The sequence below is a fragment of the Pan troglodytes genome, chromosome 12, assembly GCF_028858775.2.
Source record: "Pan troglodytes isolate AG18354 chromosome 12, NHGRI_mPanTro3-v2.0_pri, whole genome shotgun sequence".
NCBI classification, from domain to species: domain Eukaryota; kingdom Metazoa; phylum Chordata; class Mammalia; order Primates; family Hominidae; genus Pan; species Pan troglodytes.
Window position 1 is genome coordinate 66,996,423 of NC_072410.2, and position 20,016 is coordinate 67,016,438.

The 20,016-nt window shown below is 38.7% G+C and overlaps 1 protein-coding gene across 6 annotated transcripts in view; it reads left to right on the plus strand.

The window, feature by feature from the left end:
* The window catches only part of PNPT1 (polyribonucleotide nucleotidyltransferase 1), a 56,491-nt gene extending 39,058 nt beyond the window's left edge, over window positions 1-17,433 (plus strand). For 3 of the 6 annotated variants that reach the window (XM_009442488.5, XM_016948559.4, XM_009442490.5), the window contains 11 exons: window positions 41-94; window positions 5,628-5,734; window positions 6,591-6,662; window positions 6,755-6,818; window positions 7,646-7,729; window positions 8,353-8,436; window positions 9,648-9,754; window positions 9,860-9,915; window positions 12,353-12,431; window positions 15,461-15,508; window positions 16,668-17,433. In XM_009442488.5, coding sequence (XP_009440763.1) covers window positions 41-94; window positions 5,628-5,734; window positions 6,591-6,662; window positions 6,755-6,818; window positions 7,646-7,729; window positions 8,353-8,436; window positions 9,648-9,754; window positions 9,860-9,915; window positions 12,353-12,431; window positions 15,461-15,508; window positions 16,668-16,823 — 911 coding nt within the window. In that variant the 3' untranslated portion in view covers window positions 16,824-17,433. The remainder of the gene's footprint in view (window positions 1-40; window positions 95-5,627; window positions 5,735-6,590; window positions 6,663-6,754; window positions 6,819-7,645; window positions 7,730-8,352; window positions 8,437-9,647; window positions 9,755-9,859; window positions 9,916-12,352; window positions 12,432-15,460; window positions 15,509-16,667) is intronic. The other 3 variants (XM_024354358.3, XM_063789073.1, XM_063789074.1) reach the window with 1 other exon arrangement.
* The last annotated feature ends 2,583 nt before the right edge of the window (window positions 17,434-20,016 follow it).

A 20,016-nucleotide genomic window follows, 5' to 3' on the forward strand; every position in this document is an offset into this window, starting at 1 on the left:
AAATCAGTTTAATATAAAGCAGTTATTTTTCTTTCTATAGGGTCATCTTCTATGGCATCTGCATGTGGCGGAAGTTTAGCATTAATGGATTCAGGTAAAAGAATTATGTCTCAAAACTGCTGATATTGCTCATGCCTGTAATCCCAGGCATGAGCCTTGGGAGGCCAAGGCAGGAGGCTCACTTGAGGCTGGGAGTTCAAGACCAGCCTGGGCAACATAGCAAGACCTCATCTCTACAAAGAAGATTAAAAAAAAATGCTAACCTTTTATACACACCTGTTAGTATAAAATATAAGATTTCTTTAAATTTGGATTTTAGTAAAACTCAAAGTCAGATTACAGATGGCCAAATCAAGCCAGAGGCAAGATGGGTGAAAAGTAGAGCTTCAGATATCCAGATATCTGCTGGAATTCTTATTTTTAGCTAAAAGCAGTACACTGAAAGATTTTTATTTGCATTGGTGACCCAGTAAACTTTATTTCCTTCCAAAAGGTAGAGAGCTCCAGAATTGATTCCAATCACCAAGGAAGTTTTGATTAGTAAGTACTATTAGGAATCATAAGAGAAAGCAACTGTAATCTTTCAGTCTATTTATACAAGCCAAGAGAACAATGCCACTCAGGCATGTACACACAATTTTAGGAAGGCGGACTACAAATGTTTCATTATAATCCCCAGGTCTGAAACGCCAAAAACGAAAGCATTATGCTAGGAGATTTTTTTTTTGTTTTTTTTTTGAGACAGAGTCTCGCTCTGTTGTCCAGCCTGAAGTGCAGTGGTGCAGTCTCGGCTCACTGCAACCTCCGCCTCCCAGGTTCAAGTGATTCTTGTGCCTCAGCCTCCTGAGTAGCTGGAATTACAGGTGCGTGCTACCACGCCTGGCTAATTTTTGTATTTTTAGTTGAGACGGGGTTTCACCATATTGGCCAGGCTGACCTCGAACTCCTGACCTCGTGATCCACCCACCTTGCCCTCCCAAAGTGCTGGGATTACAGGCATGAGCCACCACGCCTGGCCGCTAGGAGATTCTTAAAACCAATTCGTGCCAAACTGTCATGAATGCTGCTATTCGAGAAGAAAGAGAGAAGGAACCTAAAGACACTAAAGAGGCCACAGAAGGATTTCTCTGATAACTTAACACATTTACAGTACTGGCATGAAAGATAGAAAAGAGGGCCGTGAATAACAAAGGATTAAATGAAAACATGGTTTGAATATATAATAATATTATCTAGAAAAATTAAAACTAAAAACAGGCCAAAGCAAAAAATGCAAAAGGTACTTTTGTAATTTATTCAATAAAGGAAAACATAATCTGATATTTAAGGTAGCTGGTAAAATACTGCTGCTACTATTTTCATCTTCATTCTTTCACTCTACAAATCTTTACTTTGTGGCACCTATGTGCCAAGCACTGATCTAAGTTGTTAGGACATGGTGATGAACAAAACAGTCTTAGACTTCATGGCACTTGTGTTTCTCAGTCTTCCAAATCTCATACTGGAAAACACTGAACAAATCTTGAAAAAAGTAAACTGAAAAATAAAAGATGACATCATAGGAGAGTCTTTACCTGCCATTTTTAAATGAATTCAGATCTTTTGGTCTAGACAAAAACTCATCCTTGACTATAATGAGAACTTCAGGATTAGATTACTGAAGTATGATGGCAGTCATTGAGAAATCGTGGAGACTAGTATCCCAAGGACAGAAAACGTTCTTATTATTGGAAGAGAAGAAAAGTATTTTCTATAAAGTATAACCCAATGAACTTGATCGTGACCCTCAACAAGACTCTTAAGAACTTATAAAAAGAATGGTTTATAAGTAGTTTAGAAAGGAAAGGGGCCAGGCACAGTGGCTCATTCCTGTAATTGCAGCACTTTGGGAGCCTGAGGTGGGTGGATCACTTGAGGTCAGGAGTTTGAGGCCTGCCTGGCCAACATAGTGAAACCCCGTCTCTACTAAAAATACAAAAATTAGCCGGGTGTGGTGGCCCACGCCTGTAATCCCAGCTACTTGGGAGGCTGAGTCAAGAGAATCACTTGAACCCAGGAGGCGGAGGCTGCAGTGAGCCAAGATCGTGCCACTACACTCCAGCCTGGGTAACAGAGTGACTCTGTCTCAAGAAAACAAAAAAAAAAAAGGAAAGGGACTACAGAAAGAAGCCAGAAGGGACTTCTCTAAAATAAGTCATGCCATAGTTAATTCACTTTCTGTTTTGAAGAAATTACTGCATTTGCAGTAGAGGGTATTGCTGTTGGTGTGATATATCTATAATTCAGCTTTACGGTTTATGATATCTTTATGATATCTTGTGTAAATGATGCAGAAATTTAGACTAAATAATAGGTGCACCATTCATACTGGTTAAGGGATGAGCAAAGGGACTGCTTAATCTGATCAACAGGTCAGAGAAGGATCTTAAGTTGAAGACTTGAGGATGCTTATTTCAGCCCTGTCTCTTTCAGTGTTGACTTGACTGAGAACACTGGCCTGCCACTAAAAATACTGCCAATAAAAATACTGATTAAAAGGAATGGATGACTGACAAAATTGAGCAGGATAAAAAAATATGGAGCTTAATAGTTTAAAAATTAAATTTGAAGCGTTAAAGCCAAAAACCTCAAAAAAATTAAATTTGATAAGAATGAATGTCAAGTCCTGTGGGGTGGGCCGATACAAGGTATGCAGTTCAATTCAAACATGAATTTGAATTGCTAGAGTAGGGCTTGCCCTGCCCTAAGTCAGGCACTGTCCTATGCCCCAGGGATACAAATTGTACCCAGTTTTTCAAAAAGCTTAAAGGTTTGAAAACAAAAAGATACTAATAGATTGAAGAGGTAATAATACAAATATGTGTAAGGGTGATTGTTGAACTAGGCTGAGCATAATTGGCTGAGAGAGACTGCTACATTTCATCTGATTTTAAAGGCTGAGTAATTGTTGACTGGGCATATTAGGAGCAGGGCCTGTATTTCACATGAAAGGACCAGCATGTGCAAAGTTAAGAAGTTACAGTGTAGTGTGTTTCAGGAATCTACTCGAAAGAGGTGTTAAGGTAATAAAGTAGAACCATATGTTGAAGGTTATTGTTACGCTAAGGAGTTTGGACTTAAAGCCAGCATTTTTCCAATTCAGTATTCCATGGAATAGTGTTCCACAGGACATTGATTATTGTATACCATGAAAAAGTTTATTCTGTTCTAAAGTTAAGTTTCAGCAGGGTTAAGCAGGTTTATTTAATATGGATTAAATAGACTTTAATAAGCTAATCCGAATACTGACTCTCTAGGAATAGGACATGTAATATTTTTCCAAATTTATTTGACCACAGAATATGTACAAAAATTTCCTGAAAGTAGGCAGTGGGGAACTTGAAGGATTTTATGGAAAACAGTGGCATGATTTGAATCTGCTTTTGTTTTTTCCAAACAGTTTTTCCCAGCTTAAGTGATGAATAGCCCTGGGGAATGAGATGGGAGAGACTAAGAAGCAAATAGAGAAAGTAAAATCTGGGAAGCCAGACAGGGAGATTGTTGCCAGGGCAAGAAATGATATGGACTCAGACTAAAAAGTAACAATAGGTATTTTAATATTTAGGGTAAAGGACAGCTTTCTAAAAAATAAACAGATCTTTGTGACTTGATGGGATATAGGAAATGAGGAAAGAAATGTTGATTCTGGCATGAGTGTCTTAGTTGCTTTCAACCAAAGAATGCAGGAGGAAAAGGATTTTTTGATAGTGATTCAATTTTGAACATATATGTATTTCTTTCATCATCATCATTATTATTATTTATAGAGATGAGGTCTCAATTTATTGCCCAGGCTGGTCTCAAATTCCTGAGTTCAAGTGATCCTCCCATCTTGGCCTGCCAAAGCGTTGGGATTACAAGCATGAGCCACTGGGCCTGGCTCAATTTTGAATATATATTTAAGGTGCTTTGGGGACATTTAGCTGGAGATGTCTGACAGGGAGTTTACTAATAATACAGGTCCAGGGTTTGGCACAGATAGCTGGACAGGAGGGATAGATTTTTAAGTCATCAACATTATAGATGGTGGTTAAAATCATAAGTATAGATGAGGTTGCTTAGAGAAAATGAAATGAGATCCACACTCCTTTATACCAAAGTAAATTCCAAGTGATCAAAACTTAAACATTTTTAAACAAATGAAAGATGGTAGGTTTTATCAAAATCTTGGAGAAGAAAAGCTCTGCTAAGCAAAACCCAGAAACCATGATTACATAAACTAAAAATCCTACACAGAAAACTAATGACCATAAGCAAAGTCAACGAACTAGGAAATAAAATATTTTATTTATATGTTATTAAACATAATATTTTATCTTTACATTTTAATAAAGCTCTGTCCATATTGAAAGAAAATCAGTAATAAAACGACTGCCAACCAAGTAGAAAAGTGTTGAAGGCCGTGAACAGGGAGTTCTCAAAATAAGACATATAAATAGGTTTATGAACATGAAATAGTTTTCAACCTCAGTCATAAAAAACAAGTCAGATTTAAAATAACCATTTTTTACACTTTAAATTGAGAAAAATCAAAAGATTTGACAAGAATTAATAAGAATATAGAGTAGCATGTACCTTCTTACACCACTGGTAAAAGTTTAAAATGCTATGTCTTTAGAAGGCAGTTTGACAGTCTAACAAACGTAAATGCACATACCTTTTGACTCAGCAATCGCACTTCTGTGTGTGACTTGTAAAACATACAGGGAGTACTAAAACTATTCAAAGGAATAAAGTAGAGCTTTGTGTGGTGGTATGTGTCAATATCCAAGACATGTTATTAAGTGAAAAATGCAAGGTGCAGAACAGTAAATGCATACAGTCTGCCGCCACGAGTAAAGAAAACAAAAGATTATGTTTATATTTGTACTTGTGCACAGAAATTTTCTAGGAGGATACACTAATGTTAGCTGCCATGGGGAGGTAAACTGAGGAGTTCAGGCTGGAAGAATTTACCAAATAGATGCTTACTTTCCAACAAAAAGAAAATAAGACACCTGAAGCAAAAAAGCAAAACAACGGATAATTTAAAAGTTATAAAGTTTGCTATTGTTAGGGAAGTTTTTGCTGGATATAGTACTTGTTTACATTGTTTTAGGGAACTTTATTATATGTTCAAAAACAAACGAAGTAGTCAGATGACCTCTTAAGACTTCCAACTCAGCTTCGGTGATTGTCAATTTAGGCAACAATATCCACTTACATTAAAAATAAATGTCTGCTGGGTGCGGTGGCTCACGCTTATAATCCCAGCGCTTTGGGAGGCTGAGGCTAGCAGATCACCTGAGGTCAGGAGTTCAAGACCAACAGGGCCAACATGGTTGAAACCCCATCTCCACTAAAAATACAAGCAAATTAGCTAGGCGTGTTGGCGGGTGCCTATAATCCCAGCTATAGGGGAGGCAGAGGTGGGAGGACTGCTTGAACCCAGGAGGCAGAGGCTGCAGTGAGCCAAGATCATGCCACTGCACTGCAGTCTGGGCAACAGACCGAGACTCCCTCTCAAAAAAAAAAAAAAATTGATAGATAAATATTTGTTTTAGGCTCATGTACACATTACCCACAGTTGTTCTTTTTCCCAATTATAGGGGTTCCAATTTCATCTGCTGTTGCAGGCGTAGCAATAGGATTGGTCACCAAAACCGATCCTGAGAAGGGTGAAATAGAAGATTATCGTTTGCTGACAGATATTTTGGCAAGTATATTCTCGGTTTCAAATATTTAATAATGAAGACTAAAAATAAATAAAAATTAAAAGATAAAAACAAATAATGGTGAAGACTATATGTACTTTGCACGTAGCGTATGCTTAGAAGAATGCTAGTATTTGAAGAACAGGTACTTGTTCTTCCCTTCCTCCTCTGCATGTTCACCTTGTATCTTATAGGATATGAATTTAAAATAGATATTATATTAATAGTAATAGGCCAGGCACAGTGACTCATGCCTGTAATCCCAGCACTTTGGGAAGTCAGGAGTTCCAGACCAGTCTGGCTAATGTGGCAAAACTCCATCTCTACTAAAAATACAAAAATTAGCCTGGGCATGGTGGCACACACCTGTAATCCCATCTACTTGGCAGGCTGAGGCAGAATTGCTTGAACCCGGGAGGCAGAGGTTGCAGTGAGCCAAGATCGTGCCACTGCACTCCATCCTGGGCAACAGAGCAAGACTGTGTCTCAAAATAAGTAAAATAAAATTAAATAAAATGATTACTTTAAAAAAATAGTAATACTTACCCTTAAGTATTGCAGTAATACTTGCACAGTGTAAGTATTCATAATGACTCACTTTAGAATGAGCATAAATTCATTCTCAGGCATTTATGAGGGAAAGGAATGATCTAAAAATAAAATGATGTTTCTGGTGAAAATAATTGTAGCTTAAAAAGTCACAAATTGGAAGTGGTAGTTACTGTAGAAAACATTGCTTTGTGTTTGGACTTAGGATATGGTTTACTTCTAAAGCTGTTTTTTGAAATGTTTCTACAGTGAATATGTTGACTTTTGTTTTTGTTTAAAACTATGTCATAACTTTTTAAATTCCTGAAGGGAATTGAAGATTACAATGGTGACATGGACTTCAAAATAGCTGGCACTAATAAAGGAATAACTGCATTACAGGTATTTTTAAAACCCATTTTGTTTCATTTTTGTAACATTTAAATAATGCCATGAGTCAATATTTATATAATTGTTTGACTTTTCCATATTAGGCTGATATTAAATTACCTGGAATACCAATAAAAATTGTAATGGAGGCTATTCAACAAGCTTCAGGTGAGCTAGTGTGCTTGATTCTCCCTTCATTCTTTTCCACTTTGCTAATGGGAACTACAGTTCTCATTAGGCTTATTATAAAATATTGCTTTAAAAAGTGGAATTTCATATAACTTAGATCAAGAAGTACTGGCCAGGTGTGGTGGCTCATGTCTGTAATCCCAGCACTTTGAGAGGCCGAGGCAGGCAGATCACTTCAGGTCAGGAGTTCGAGACCAGCCTGGCCAACATGGTGAAACCCTGTCTCTACTAAAAGTACAAAAATTAGCCGGGCATGGTGGTGCATACCTGTAGTCCCAGCTACTCAGGAGGCTGAGACAAGAGAATCGCTTGAGCCCAGGAGGCAGAGGTTACAGTGAGCCGAGATCACGCCATTGCGCGCCAGCCTGGGTGACAGAGGGAAAATGTCTCAAAAAAAAAAGAAGTACTAAGTAGCCAGGCATGGCATGGTGGCTCATCCTAGCACTTTGGGAGGCCAAAGCAGGAAGATTGCTTGAGCCTCAGGAGTTCAAGACCAGCCTGGGCAACGTAGTGAGATCCCATATCTATTTTTAAAAAAGAAGAAGCACAACTAAGTTTTTGGGACACATGAATAAACGCCAAAGTGGGTTACCAGTGAAATTTCAATTTTTACAAATTAAACAACTCTATTTAAGATGGGATTTTTGGAGAGGAGAATATGAGTGAATTTTCAAGGTAATAGGGATGTGGAAAGCTTCAATTATTAAGCTGCAGGGTTTAGATTGTATACCGTGAAAACTAAGAGTGCAGTATTTCAGATCATATTTGTTTTATGTAGTTATAATTTTTGTGTTTTTCTCTTCTAGTGGCAAAAAAGGAGATATTACAGATCATGAACAAAACTATTTCAAAACCTCGAGCATCTAGAAAAGAAAATGGACCTGTTGTAGGTAATACATTAAAATTTTAGTGATCGGCTGGGCGCGGTGGCTCACGCCTGTAATCCCAGCACTTTGGGAGGCCGAGGTGAGCGGATCACAAGGTCAGGAGATCGAGACCATCCTGGCTAACACGGTGAAACCCTGTCTCTACTAAAAAATACAAAAAATTAGCCGGGCGTGGTGGCGGGCGCCTGTAGTCCCAGCTACTCGGGAGGCTGAGGCAAGAGAATGGCGTGAACCCGGGAGGCGGAGCTTGCAGTGAGCCGAGATCGCGCCACTGCACTCCAGCCTGGGGGACAAAGTGAGACTCCATCTCAAAAAAAAAAAAAAAATTTTAGTGATCATGGTAAGATAAACATTAATATATGAATGAATATTACTGCTTTTAAATTGTTTTTACCCAGTGCACAAAACGAAAATATTTTAAATATTTTTGTAGTTAAAATGCTTTAAATTTTAGGGAATATTCTTTAACAGTTTTCAGTAATTTTAATCATCTACTTTTCTGTTTTATAGTAAAATATTTTTACATGTGTCTAGGTCAAAAAAAAAAAATCTCAAGTGACCATGGCATGTTTTAGGTTCATGTACGTAGTTGAATTGTTTATATATTTGTCTGTATTACGTTCCAGAAACTGTTCAGGTTCCATTATCAAAACGAGCAAAATTTGTTGGACCTGGTGGCTATAACTTAAAAAAACTTCAGGCTGAAACAGGTAAGAGTTGTATGAAGTTTGGGGTTTTTTAATTAAATGCTAGACCATAAAAGTTTGCTATTTCATCTCTAGTATGTTGCTTTAAATATATATTTATTTGAGAAATGAGAGAAAGACCAGGAGAAAAGGATATGACGTGTCTTGACTGTGAGTTTTCTGTGTGCCTATTAATAAATTAGCAAATGGTCATTCTTAACTATATTCAAGAAGGATTACAAAGAATTCATCAGGACTTTTTTGCAACATTTTATAGTTGAACATCTAGAATAATTTTTAGTTTTTAACTTTAGAGGAATTATTACTTAGTTATTTCTTTTTATTCAGCTACTTTCACTTAGTTTTATTTTAACTCTTTTATTTAAAGAGTATATAAAAAAAAGCTTTAATTTATTTTTCCTGAAGCAATGTTTGAATTACCTCGTACTTCAAGGTTTGAGGTTACTGCAAGAGAGTGAGAAGCAGTGTCACCTTAGCCATTTGCTAACATTGAGAAACTGATGTGATTTTGTCCCTTATTCGTTTATTCACCCCTCGTAAGAGTAAGCGGGAGAAAGAAAAAAAGTAAGGAAAGGGTTCTATTATAGTTTCTACTCGTAATTAAGAGAGCAGAACCAGACTCTCCAAAATTTGTATAGATATATTTGATTTCACTAGATGGTGAATTTCAAGAAATCAAGCATATTGGCTCACCATTGTATCCCCAGGGCCTACCTAGTATAATGCCAGGTACCTAGCAAGTATGCAGAGTGTATTTGTTGATGAATGAATTCCTTCATTCCTAAAGTAATGATTAAATACAGCATAACTCCACCCAGCTACTAATAGGTCCCTCCTATTCTCACATCTATTTTTAAGACTAGTTTCCACTGGAATAAGCAAGTTAACTTTTTTTTTTTTTGAGACGGGGCCTTGCTCTGTCACCCAGACTGGAGTGCAGTACACAATCACAGCTAACTCCAGCCTTGACCCCTGGGATCAAGTGATCCTCCCGACTGTGAGTCCCAAGTAGGTGGGCACATGCTACCAGGTCCAGCTAATTTTTGAATTTATTTTTTGTAGTAACAGGCTCTCCCTATGTTGCCCAGGCTGGCCTTGAACTCCTGAGCTCAAGTGATCCTCCCACCTCAGCCCCCCAGAGTGCTGGGATTACAGATGTGACTCACTATGCCCAGCCAAGTTAACTTTAATATGTTACGTTTTGTTTTTAAAAGGTGTAACTATTAGTCAGGTGGATGAAGAAACGTTTTCTGTATTTGCACCAACACCCAGTGCTATGCATGAGGCAAGAGACTTCATTACTGAAATCTGCAAGGATGATGTAAGTATAGATCATATTAATTACGTATCATATAGCTATATTTGTTTTTTCTACTTTTTGTTGATGTTTTCTTTATGAATCTTATGGCTTATTTTGCACTTACAGCAGGAGCAGCAATTAGAATTTGGAGCAGTGTATACCGCCACAATAACTGAAATCAGGTAATATCAAGTAATATACTATGCTGAGCATTTTCCTTTATTTCTTTAGAGACAGGGTCTCACCCTGCCACCCACAGTGGGATGCAGTGGTGCCATTGTACCTCACAGCTGCCTTGAACTCCTGGGATCAGGCAGTTCTCCCACCTCAGCCTCCTGAGTATTTAGGACTACAAGCACACACCACCACACGTGGCTGATTTTTAAATTTTTTTGTAAAGACATGGTCTCACTATGTTGCCCAGCTTGGTCTTAAACTCCTGGCCTCAAGCCATCCTCCTGCCTCAGCCTCCCAAAGTGCCAGGATTACAGGCATGAGCCACCGTGCCCAGCCCTGTTTTGGTTTTTAACAGATTCCTATTATAATCCCAATTTAATTTTACATTTACTTTGAAATCATAAGGTGTTTAGATTACATGCCAATTGCCATATAATCATTATTTTTTAAGGTATAGTATATTTTGTTTTCTATATCATTTTATAAAATTAAAGTAGCAGTTCTGTGGTTCTAATTATGATAGGTTCTCTTAACTGAATTCTTTTTTTTTGGGACGGAGTCTCGCTCTGTCACCCAGGCTGGAGTGCAGTGGTGCGATCTCGGCTCACTGCAAGCTCCGCCTCCCGGGTTCACGCCATTCTGCCTCATCCTCCCCGGTAGCTGGGACTGCAGGTGCCCGCCACCACGCCTAGCTAATTATTTTTTGTATTTTTAGTAGAGACGGGGTTTCACCTTGTTAGCCAGGATGGTCTCGATCTCCTGACCTTGTGATCCGCCCCCCTCGGCCTCCCAAAGTACTGGGATTACAGGCTTGAGCCACCGCGCCCGGCCAACTGAATACTTTAACCAAATTTTCTACTAGTAATTGGTGAAACCCCAAATTAATTTTCCCAGTAAATATTAAATAGGCCCAAAATAGACTTAGCAATATTTCTTTATTTCTTTTTTTTTCTTTTGATGGCTTATTTTAAACATATCTGAATGCTTAATTGGCACATATTTTTAAATCCAATTTCGGCTGGGCATGGTGGCTCACGCCTGTAATCCCAGCACTTTGGGAAGCCAAGGCAGGTGGATCACGAAGTGGGGGGTTCGAGAGCAGCCTGACCAACATGGTGAAACCCCATGTCTACTAAAAATACAAAAGTTAGCCAGGCATGGTGGTGCATGCCTGTAATCCCAGCTACTCAGGAGGCTGAGGCAGGAGAATCGCTTGAACCCGGGAGGCAGAGGTTGCAGTGAGATGAGATCGCACCACTGCACTCCAGCCTGGGCGACAGAGCGAGACTCCATCTCAAAAAAAAAAAAAGCCAATTTCAATCTCAAAGCATTTTTTTTGACCAGCTAAAAGAGCTTGTTTTTTTAGGATAAGAAAATCCCTCTTTTAAGAAAAAGGAAATTATCAAATGTAGCAAAAATGTTCAAAGCTATTTGAAATAAAATAAAAGGCAATGAGATAATTTGTTTAATATTGCAGGTGAAAAATAAGAAATGGGATGGCTTATTTTCATAGATTAGAGAAAAAAGGGAAGATTAGTTTTTTAATGAAATAAGTATCCCATTTTACCTGACCACCTTCCTTAAATCCTTACCTTACAGGTTAATCATATGAGATTCTATACTATTTTTAAAATATTTAATGTCATTTCGAAAATTTTTGGAAAATCGAGACCAGCCTGGCCAACTTCGTGAAACCCCGTCTCTACTAAAAATACAAAAATTAGCTGGTCATGGTGGCACATGCCTGTAATCCCAGCTGATTGGGAGACTGAGGCATGAGAATGACTTGAACCTGGGAGGCGGAGGTTGCAGTGAGCCCAGATGGCACCACTGCACTCCAGCCTGGGTGGCAAACAAAAAAAAATGTTTTTGGAAATTGTTAAGAGAAATACAGAAGAAGATATATTCTAAAAGTTTTTTTTGTTGAGACGGAGGCTCACTCTGTTGCCAGGTTGGAGTGTAGTGGCACGATCTCGGCTCACTGCCACCTCCGCCTTTCGGGTTCAAACAATTCTCCTGCCTCACCCTCCTGAGTAGCTGGGATTACAGGTGCGCGCCACCACGCCCAGCTAATTTTTATATTTTTAGTAGAGATGGGGTTTCACCATGTTGGCCAGGATGGAGTTGATCTCTTGACCTCGTGATCTGCTCACCTTGGCCTCCCAAAGTGCTGGGATTACAGGTGTGAGCCACCGCACCTGGCTCTAAAAGCTTTTCTATTGCATGTTTTTTCTTTATCTTTTCTTCATTCTTTGATTCACACATATTTATTTATAGGGTATATTTTCAGTTGAAAAGTATACTTTTTATAGTTCTAAAAACGTGCTAGAATTGTTTCTTTTCGTTTTTTACTTTTTCCTCATATGAAAACAATGTTTTATTTGTCAATGGATATACAGATACTTATTATTTTAACCAGGCTTATTATTTATTTTTTTGTAGAGATACTGGTGTAATGGTAAAATTATATCCAAATATGACTGCGGTACTGCTTCATAACACACAACTTGATCAACGAAAGGTAAAAAGACAGATGTTATTGTTATTATTTTTATAACTGCCTTGAAACACTGTATTGAAATTACCTAGGTTGGTAAGAATTATACACTTTGCCTACTACTAGCCTAAACAGAGAAAACAAGTGGCAGAGATGCTGCTGGCAAAAAGTTTTACATTGTTTAGCATAAAGAAAAATTGACTGGGCAGGGTGGCTCGTGCCTGTAATCCCAGCACTCTGGAAGTCCGAGGCGGGTGGATCACAAGGTCAAGAGATGGAGACCATCCTGACCAACATGATGAAACCCAGTGTGTACTAAAAATACAAAAATTAGCTGGGCGTGGTGGCGTGCGCATGTAGTCTCAGCTACTCGGGAGGCTGAGGAAGGAGAATCGCTTGAACCCGGGAGGCGGAGGATGCGGTGAGCCAAGATTGTGCCACTGCACTCCAGTCTGGCGACAGAGTGAGACTTTGTCTCAAAAAAAAAAAAGAGTGTCTGTTTTACCATATATTAAAATATATTATAGAGCCATAGACAATAAAATAGTATATTACCGGCCCAGAAATAGATAATCCATGCAACAAGAAAACAAAAACTAGAAATAATATACATGGGATTATAATATACGCTAGAAGTTGTATTATAGTCAGTAAATAAAGATTATTTAATAAATTATATTGGTACAGCTGGTTATCTTAAAACAGGATTTCTACTCATTTTTATACCTAAATCCTGTCTGGATCAAAGAGCTAAATGTGCTTTTTAAAAAAGGTGGTAGGAAAAGATAATCTTGTTGGGGCAGGAGGGTTTACTAGAAGAAAATTGGATGTTTTAATAAGATTAGTAGTGGAGAACTCCTCAACATGATATCAAAGCCAAAAAAGTAAATAAACTTATAAAATTTGACCCCATAATTTTTTAATTATATGGCAAAAATTTCAATAAGGTTAAGAGATAATCAGCAACCTAAAGTAAAAATGCTTTTATGCAGAAGCTTAATTTACAAAGAGGGCTTTTATAAATCCGTAAGAATGATGAATATCAATAGAAAAATAAGTAAAGAACATGAACAAATTATTTTTATAAAAAGCCAACCAAGATATTTAATATCAACAGCAATTTTTGAAATGCAAATGAAATTAAGATATCAGTTTTAACTTTCAGATAGTTTAAAATTCTCAGTGTGTATAAGAGAAAAGATGGACATTTTCATACACTGTTGATGGGGGTGTGAATTGGGACAAACTTTTTAGAGGGTGTCTGGTAAATGTCTATGGACCTAGACATTGTAGGATTTTATTTGGAGAGGATAATTAGAGTAGATGAATTCATGATCTGTGCTACACTGCAACTTATTTTTTTTCACCTTATTATTTTGAAAAGTTTTTAATGTACAAAGAAGTTGAAAGAATAATACACTAAACCCTCATATATCTTTCTCCTATATTCATCAGTCATTAACATTAGCAACACTGGAATTTAAAACAATTTATTGTCTTTAGGTGATTGTTTAAATAAACTATATAGTTTGAAACTTAACGGTAAGTCTTAATTTATTGATATGAAAAGATGTCCTTGGGCCAGGTACAGTGGCTCACGCCTGTAAGCCCAGCACTTTGGGAGGCCAAGGTGGACGGATCACTTTAGGTCAGGAGTTTGAGACCAGCATGGCCAACATGGCAAACCCCTGTGTCTACTAAACATATAAAAAATTAGCTGGGCATGATGGCGTGCACCTGTAATCCCAGCTACTCTGGAGGCTGAGGCAGGAGAATCTCTTGAACCTGGGAGGAAGAGGTTGCAGTGAGCGGATATCATGCTACTGTACTCCAGCCCGGATGACAGAGCGAGACTCCATCTCAAAAAAAAAAAAGATGTCCTTAAGATATACAGTAAGCACAGAGGGTCCATTTTTATAAATGCCGTACACATACACTAAGTAGACATCTGAAGGGATACTCATTGGAATGTTAGCAGTAGTTATCTACAACTTGAGAGGGTTTTGAGACAGGGTCTTGCTCTGTCACCCAGGCTGGAGTATAGTGGCATGATCACAGCTCACTGCAGCCTCAGCCTCCCAGGCTCAAGTGATTCTCCCACCTTAGCCTCTGGAGAAGCTGGGTCCCCAGGCACAAACCGCTACACCCGGCTAATTTTTTTGGATTTTTTGTAGAGATGGGGTTTCTTCACGTTGCCCAGTCTGGTTTAAGCAGTCCTTCCACCTCGGCCTCCCAAAGTTCTGGGACTACAGGTGTGAGCCACTGTACCCAGCCTGTTTTGGATAATTTTTATGTTCTTAATACATCTGTATTTTAAATCTTTATAATTAACTGATTTTTTTTTTTTCTGAGACAGAGTCTGACTCTGTCGCCCAGGCTGGAATGCAGTGGCACAATCTCAGCTTACTGCAACCTCTGCCTCCCAGATTCAGGCAATTCTCCTGCCTCAGCCTCCCGAGTAGCTGGGACTACAGGCGTGTGCCACGACACCCAGCTAGTTTTTGTATTTTTAGTAGAGATAGGGTTTCACCATGTTGGTCAGACTGGTTTCGAACTCCGGAGCTCAAGTGATCTGCCTGCCCCAGCCTCCCAAAGTTCTGGGATTACAGCCGTGAGCCACCATGCCCGGCTAACTGATTTTTTTTTTTTTTTTGAGACGGATTCTCTCTCTGTCACCCAGGCTGGAGTGCAATGGCGTGGTCTCGGCTCACTGCAAGCTCCGCCTCCTGGGTTCACGCCATTCTCCTGCCTCAGCCTCCTGAGTAGCTGGGACTACAGGCGCCCGCCACCATGCCCGGCTAATTTTTTGCATTTTTAGCAGAGATGGGGGTTCACTCTCCTGACCTCCAGAGATGGTCTCAATCTCCTGACCTCCTGATCTGCCCGCTTCTGCCTCCCAAAGTGCTGGAATTACAGGCTTGAGCCACTGCGCCCAGCCACTAACTGATTTTTTTAATCAGAAAAACTGATAAAGCTTGAGGAAAAAATGTGTACTTCCATGGACACTACATAATTATGCACAACAACTAATAGATTAACATTTTTTTTTCCAGATTAAACATCCTACTGCCCTAGGATTAGAAGTTGGCCAAGAAATTCAGGTACTTGTATTCCACCTTTTAGCCTTGAAGTTGTAAATTGTTCTTGAAGCTTCCATTGTTTTTTTTCAAAAAGTTGAAAGAAGAGTCACCATCTATGAAGTTTTTTATTTGTATGCAGTACTTCATTTTTAATCTTAGAATTGCTTGAACAGACTCATTAAGGATTTAAGACACAATTCTTTCCCTCAAGGAGCTTGCAGCTTGGCCAAAATGGTAGTCACCCTTAGTTCATTTAAAAAATACATGAGCATGTTAGTGTTAGCTATGCAGACTCCATGATTTGGACACTGACGTAAGAACTGTGATAAGGTAACTTGTTGAAGTCTTTGAATGTCATCTTTGAGGAGGTGAGACTTTGTTTCTCCACTACTTAAAGTTTTTGAGCTTGGTAAGAGCCATGTTATTCAGGCCTAGAATTCATATAACAAAATTGGCCCTTTCTTTGTAGTCCTTTATGAGTGGATGAAAGAAGTCATTGCCAGTCTGTTTTTTCGGGCTCCACCACATTGTCTTTCACTTACGCTAATACCCATGACCTGAGTAACTAAGGCTTCTGGTTTATTCCCAATGTGTAGTCTTATTGTCCAAGTAGCCTCAGGGGGAATATGAGTGCTAAGATATAGTATCTCTGTATAAGGTTGATTTTTTGGTTTATTTGTTGTTGTTGTTGTTGTTGTTGTTGTTTTCACATCAGAAGGAACTTTAAACCTTTGCATTTGCCCCTTTCATTTTCCAAGGTGAAGCCAAATAAACACTAATGTGTTGGTCCTTTGAGCAGTAGTGAAAATCCAAGTGACCTAAGCATAATCCTCTATAGTATATAACACAATTAGGCTCTCAAAGCCCTTGTCTAGGATCATTCACTATGCCTGTGACTGTTCCCCCAGTATAAGGACTTGGCCTGGTGAGAATAAAAAGGCACAGATGAGTTCAGCGGCAGATTATAGTTGAACAACTAACTGCCCCGTCTCTTTTCTTTTTTATAATGACTACTTATATATGTTAAGTGTATACGTCCACTTAGCACTGAACAATGCTTTCAGTGAACAAGTAAAAACAATCATTGCCTTATTTGGACCATGTAAATTTAAATGTCTATTAGTTTAGATGTCACTCAATGTGCTGTAACTTTAAAGGAAGATCTGTTTCTTTAACACAGGTGAAATACTTTGGACGTGACCCAGCCGATGGAAGAATGAGGCTTTCTCGAAAAGTGCTTCAGTCGCCAGCTACAACCGTGGTCAGAACTTTGAATGACAGAAGTAGTATTGTAATGGGAGAACCTATTTCACAGTCATCATCTAATTCTCAGTGATTTTTTTTTTTTTAAAGAGAATTCTAGAATTCTATTTTGTCTAGGGTGATGTGCTGTAGAGCAACATTTTAGTAGTATCTTCCATTGTGTAGATTTATATATAATATAAATAACATTTTAATTATTTGTACCAAAATGCTCATTTACATGTGCCATTTTTTTAATTCGAGTAACCCATATTCGTTTAATTGTATTTACATTATAAATCAAGAAATATTTATTATTAAAAGTAAGTCATTTATACATCTTAGAAAAAATTACATACTTTTTACAATTCTGAAATATATGAAAAGCTTAGATAGAATATGTCATATGTTATTATAACAGATCTCTTCCTACATCTTATTTTTCTTCTTTGTATACAGCAGTGACAGTTTACCTTCAGTCATCCTACAGGTCACCTCTGTGCCCAACAACTTTACTTGCCTACAACGGTTCACAAACTGGAACAGGCCATATTCAAAGCCAGTGCCTATTTCTTCAGAACTGTTAACAGATATAGTGAGTTGAGGGAGCTAATCTGATACACTTTTGATAATATAATGCCTTTCAAATTAGTTACCAAATCATAAACAGAGTGGAATAAATATAAATGAGATTCTAACTAGGATGAATGTGGTAGTAATGATGTATATTTTTCAAATTTACCTAAACAGAAAGATTATTGGCTGAGCGTGGTGGCTCATGCCTGTAATCCCAGCACTTTGGGAGGCTAAGGCAGGCGGATCATGAGATCAGGAGATCGAGACCATCCTGGCTAACACGGTGAAACCCCGTCTCTACTAAAAGTGCAAAAATTAGCCGGGCGTGGTGGCGCATGCCTGTAATCCTAGCTACTCAGGAGGCTGAGGGAGAAGAATCACTTCAACCCAGGAGGTGGAGGTTGTAGTGAGCCGAGATTGCGCCATTGCACTCCAGCTCAGGCAACAAGAGCAAAACTCCATCTCAAAAAAAAAAAAAATTATTTACTTGTCAAATTGAACTAGGTCAATTTGAATATGTATATTGCTCTAATGTATGGAAGTTCTTAGTATAAGAGCTGAAGGATCATGACTTTCGGTTAATAGATGTTTGAAATAGATGTTTAGAGGTTACTGATACACATGTCAAGTTGTTCATTCCCATCATTTAAAATATCACCTTATAATTCCACAGAAAACTAAATGGTATGTGGACGTCATAATTTAGAATGTGTAATCTTTTTTAAAATCTTATAAAAATACACTGGACTCAGTGGTACATGCCTGTAGTCCCAGCTACTTGGAAGGCTGAGGTGGGAAGGTCACTAGAGCCCAGAAGTACGACACTGTAGTGTGCAACAATCATACCTGTGAATAGCTACTGTACTCCAGACTGGGCAACATAGCAGGACTCTTATCTCTAAAAAAAATTTTAAATCTTATAAAAATGTAGGTATATCTGGCCAGGCATGGTGGCTCTCACCTGTAATCCCAACACTTTGGGAGGTCAAGGCGAGTAGATCACCTGAGGTCAGGAGTTGGAGACCAGCCTGGCCAACATGGTGAAACCCCATCTCTACTAAAAATACAAAAATTAGCTGGGCGTGGTGGCGGGCGCCTGTAATCCCAGCTACTCAGGAGGCTGAGGCAGGAGAATCTCTTGAACCTGGGAGGCAGAGGTGGCAGTGAGCTGAGATCGCACCACTGCACTCCAGCCTGGGCAAAAAGAGTAAAACTCCATCTCAGAAAAAAAATGGTGGGCACAGAAGCTCATGCCTGTAATTCCAGCACTTTGGGAGGCCGAGGCGGGTGGATTACATGAGGTCAGGAATTCAAGACCCGCCTGGCCAACACGGTAAAACCCCATCTCTACTAAAAATACAAAAATTAGCTGGGCATGGTGGCAGGCGCCTGTAATCCTAGCTACTCGGGAGGCTAAGGCAGGAGAATCACTTGAGCCTGGGAAATGGAGGTTGCAGTGAGCCGAGACTGCGCCATTGCACTCCAGCCTGGGCGACAGAGCAAGACTCCGTCTCCAGAAAAAAAAAAAAAAAGGTAAATTCATGACTCAGGGTTAACTAGTTCATAAAATATTACAAATTTATCTGGCTAAACCAAAGATTTTTAAGTCAATAAACATTGATTATATATCTATTGTGTGTAAAATAGCATGTTAGGCAATGTTGATATACTTCTGAAATATTAAAGATTAATTGAAAATGAAAGATTAAATTTATTTGCTTTCTACACTTGATATCGACTATTATTTAATAACAGTAACAAAAGTTTTTATTCTCACTTCTGCTTTCTGTTTAAGACATAATTCTTATTTTAAGATATCATCCTTAATGGTAGAATTTCAAAATTGCAATTTGTGTTTTTCTTAAATTTTCTGTTTTCTTTTTCAAAGGAACTCCCAACTCCTAATAATATGGAAAATGAAGCCAGTTCTTAAACAAACTCCAGAAACCTGAACTGACACAAAGTACAAATATAGCTTACTAACTGCAAACCACCAAAAGAACACCATTTCTGCTTAAACCAAGAGCCTACACTTTATGTCTGAACTTTTCTTATTTTTGTCTTCATTTAAATGTTGGTAGTTTTCCCTACTTTCCAATGAAGTTTTTCTTTTTCTTTCCTTCTTTCTTTCTTTTCTTTTCTTTTCTTTTTTTTTTTTGAGACAGAATCTCACTCTGTTGCCAGGCTGGAGTGCAGCGGCGCAATGCTTGCTCACTGCAACCTCCACTTCCCAGGTTCAAGCAACTCTCCTTCCTCAGCCTCCCTAGTAGCTGGGATTACAGGTGCCCTACACCCGGCTAATTTTTGTATTTTTATTATTTTTTTTTCTTATTTTTTTGAGATGGCATCTTGCTCTGTCGCCCAGGCTGGGGTGCAGTGGTGCATTCTCAGCTCACTGCAAGCTCCGCCTCCCGGGTTCACACCATTCTCCTGACTCAGCCTCCCGAGTAGCTGGGACTACAGGCACCTGCCAATATGCCCGGCTAATTTTTTTTTTGTATTTTTTAGTAGAGACGGGGATTCACCATGTTAGCTAGGATGGTCTCATCTCCTGACCTTGTGATCTGCCCACCTCGGCCTCCCAAAGTGCTGGGATTACAAGCATGAGCCGCTGCGCCTGGCCCCAATGAAGTTTTTCTATGACGGCTATATTATATGCTGGAAACACTAATTTATAGTGACTCAGATCAAATTGAATGCCATCTTTGGTG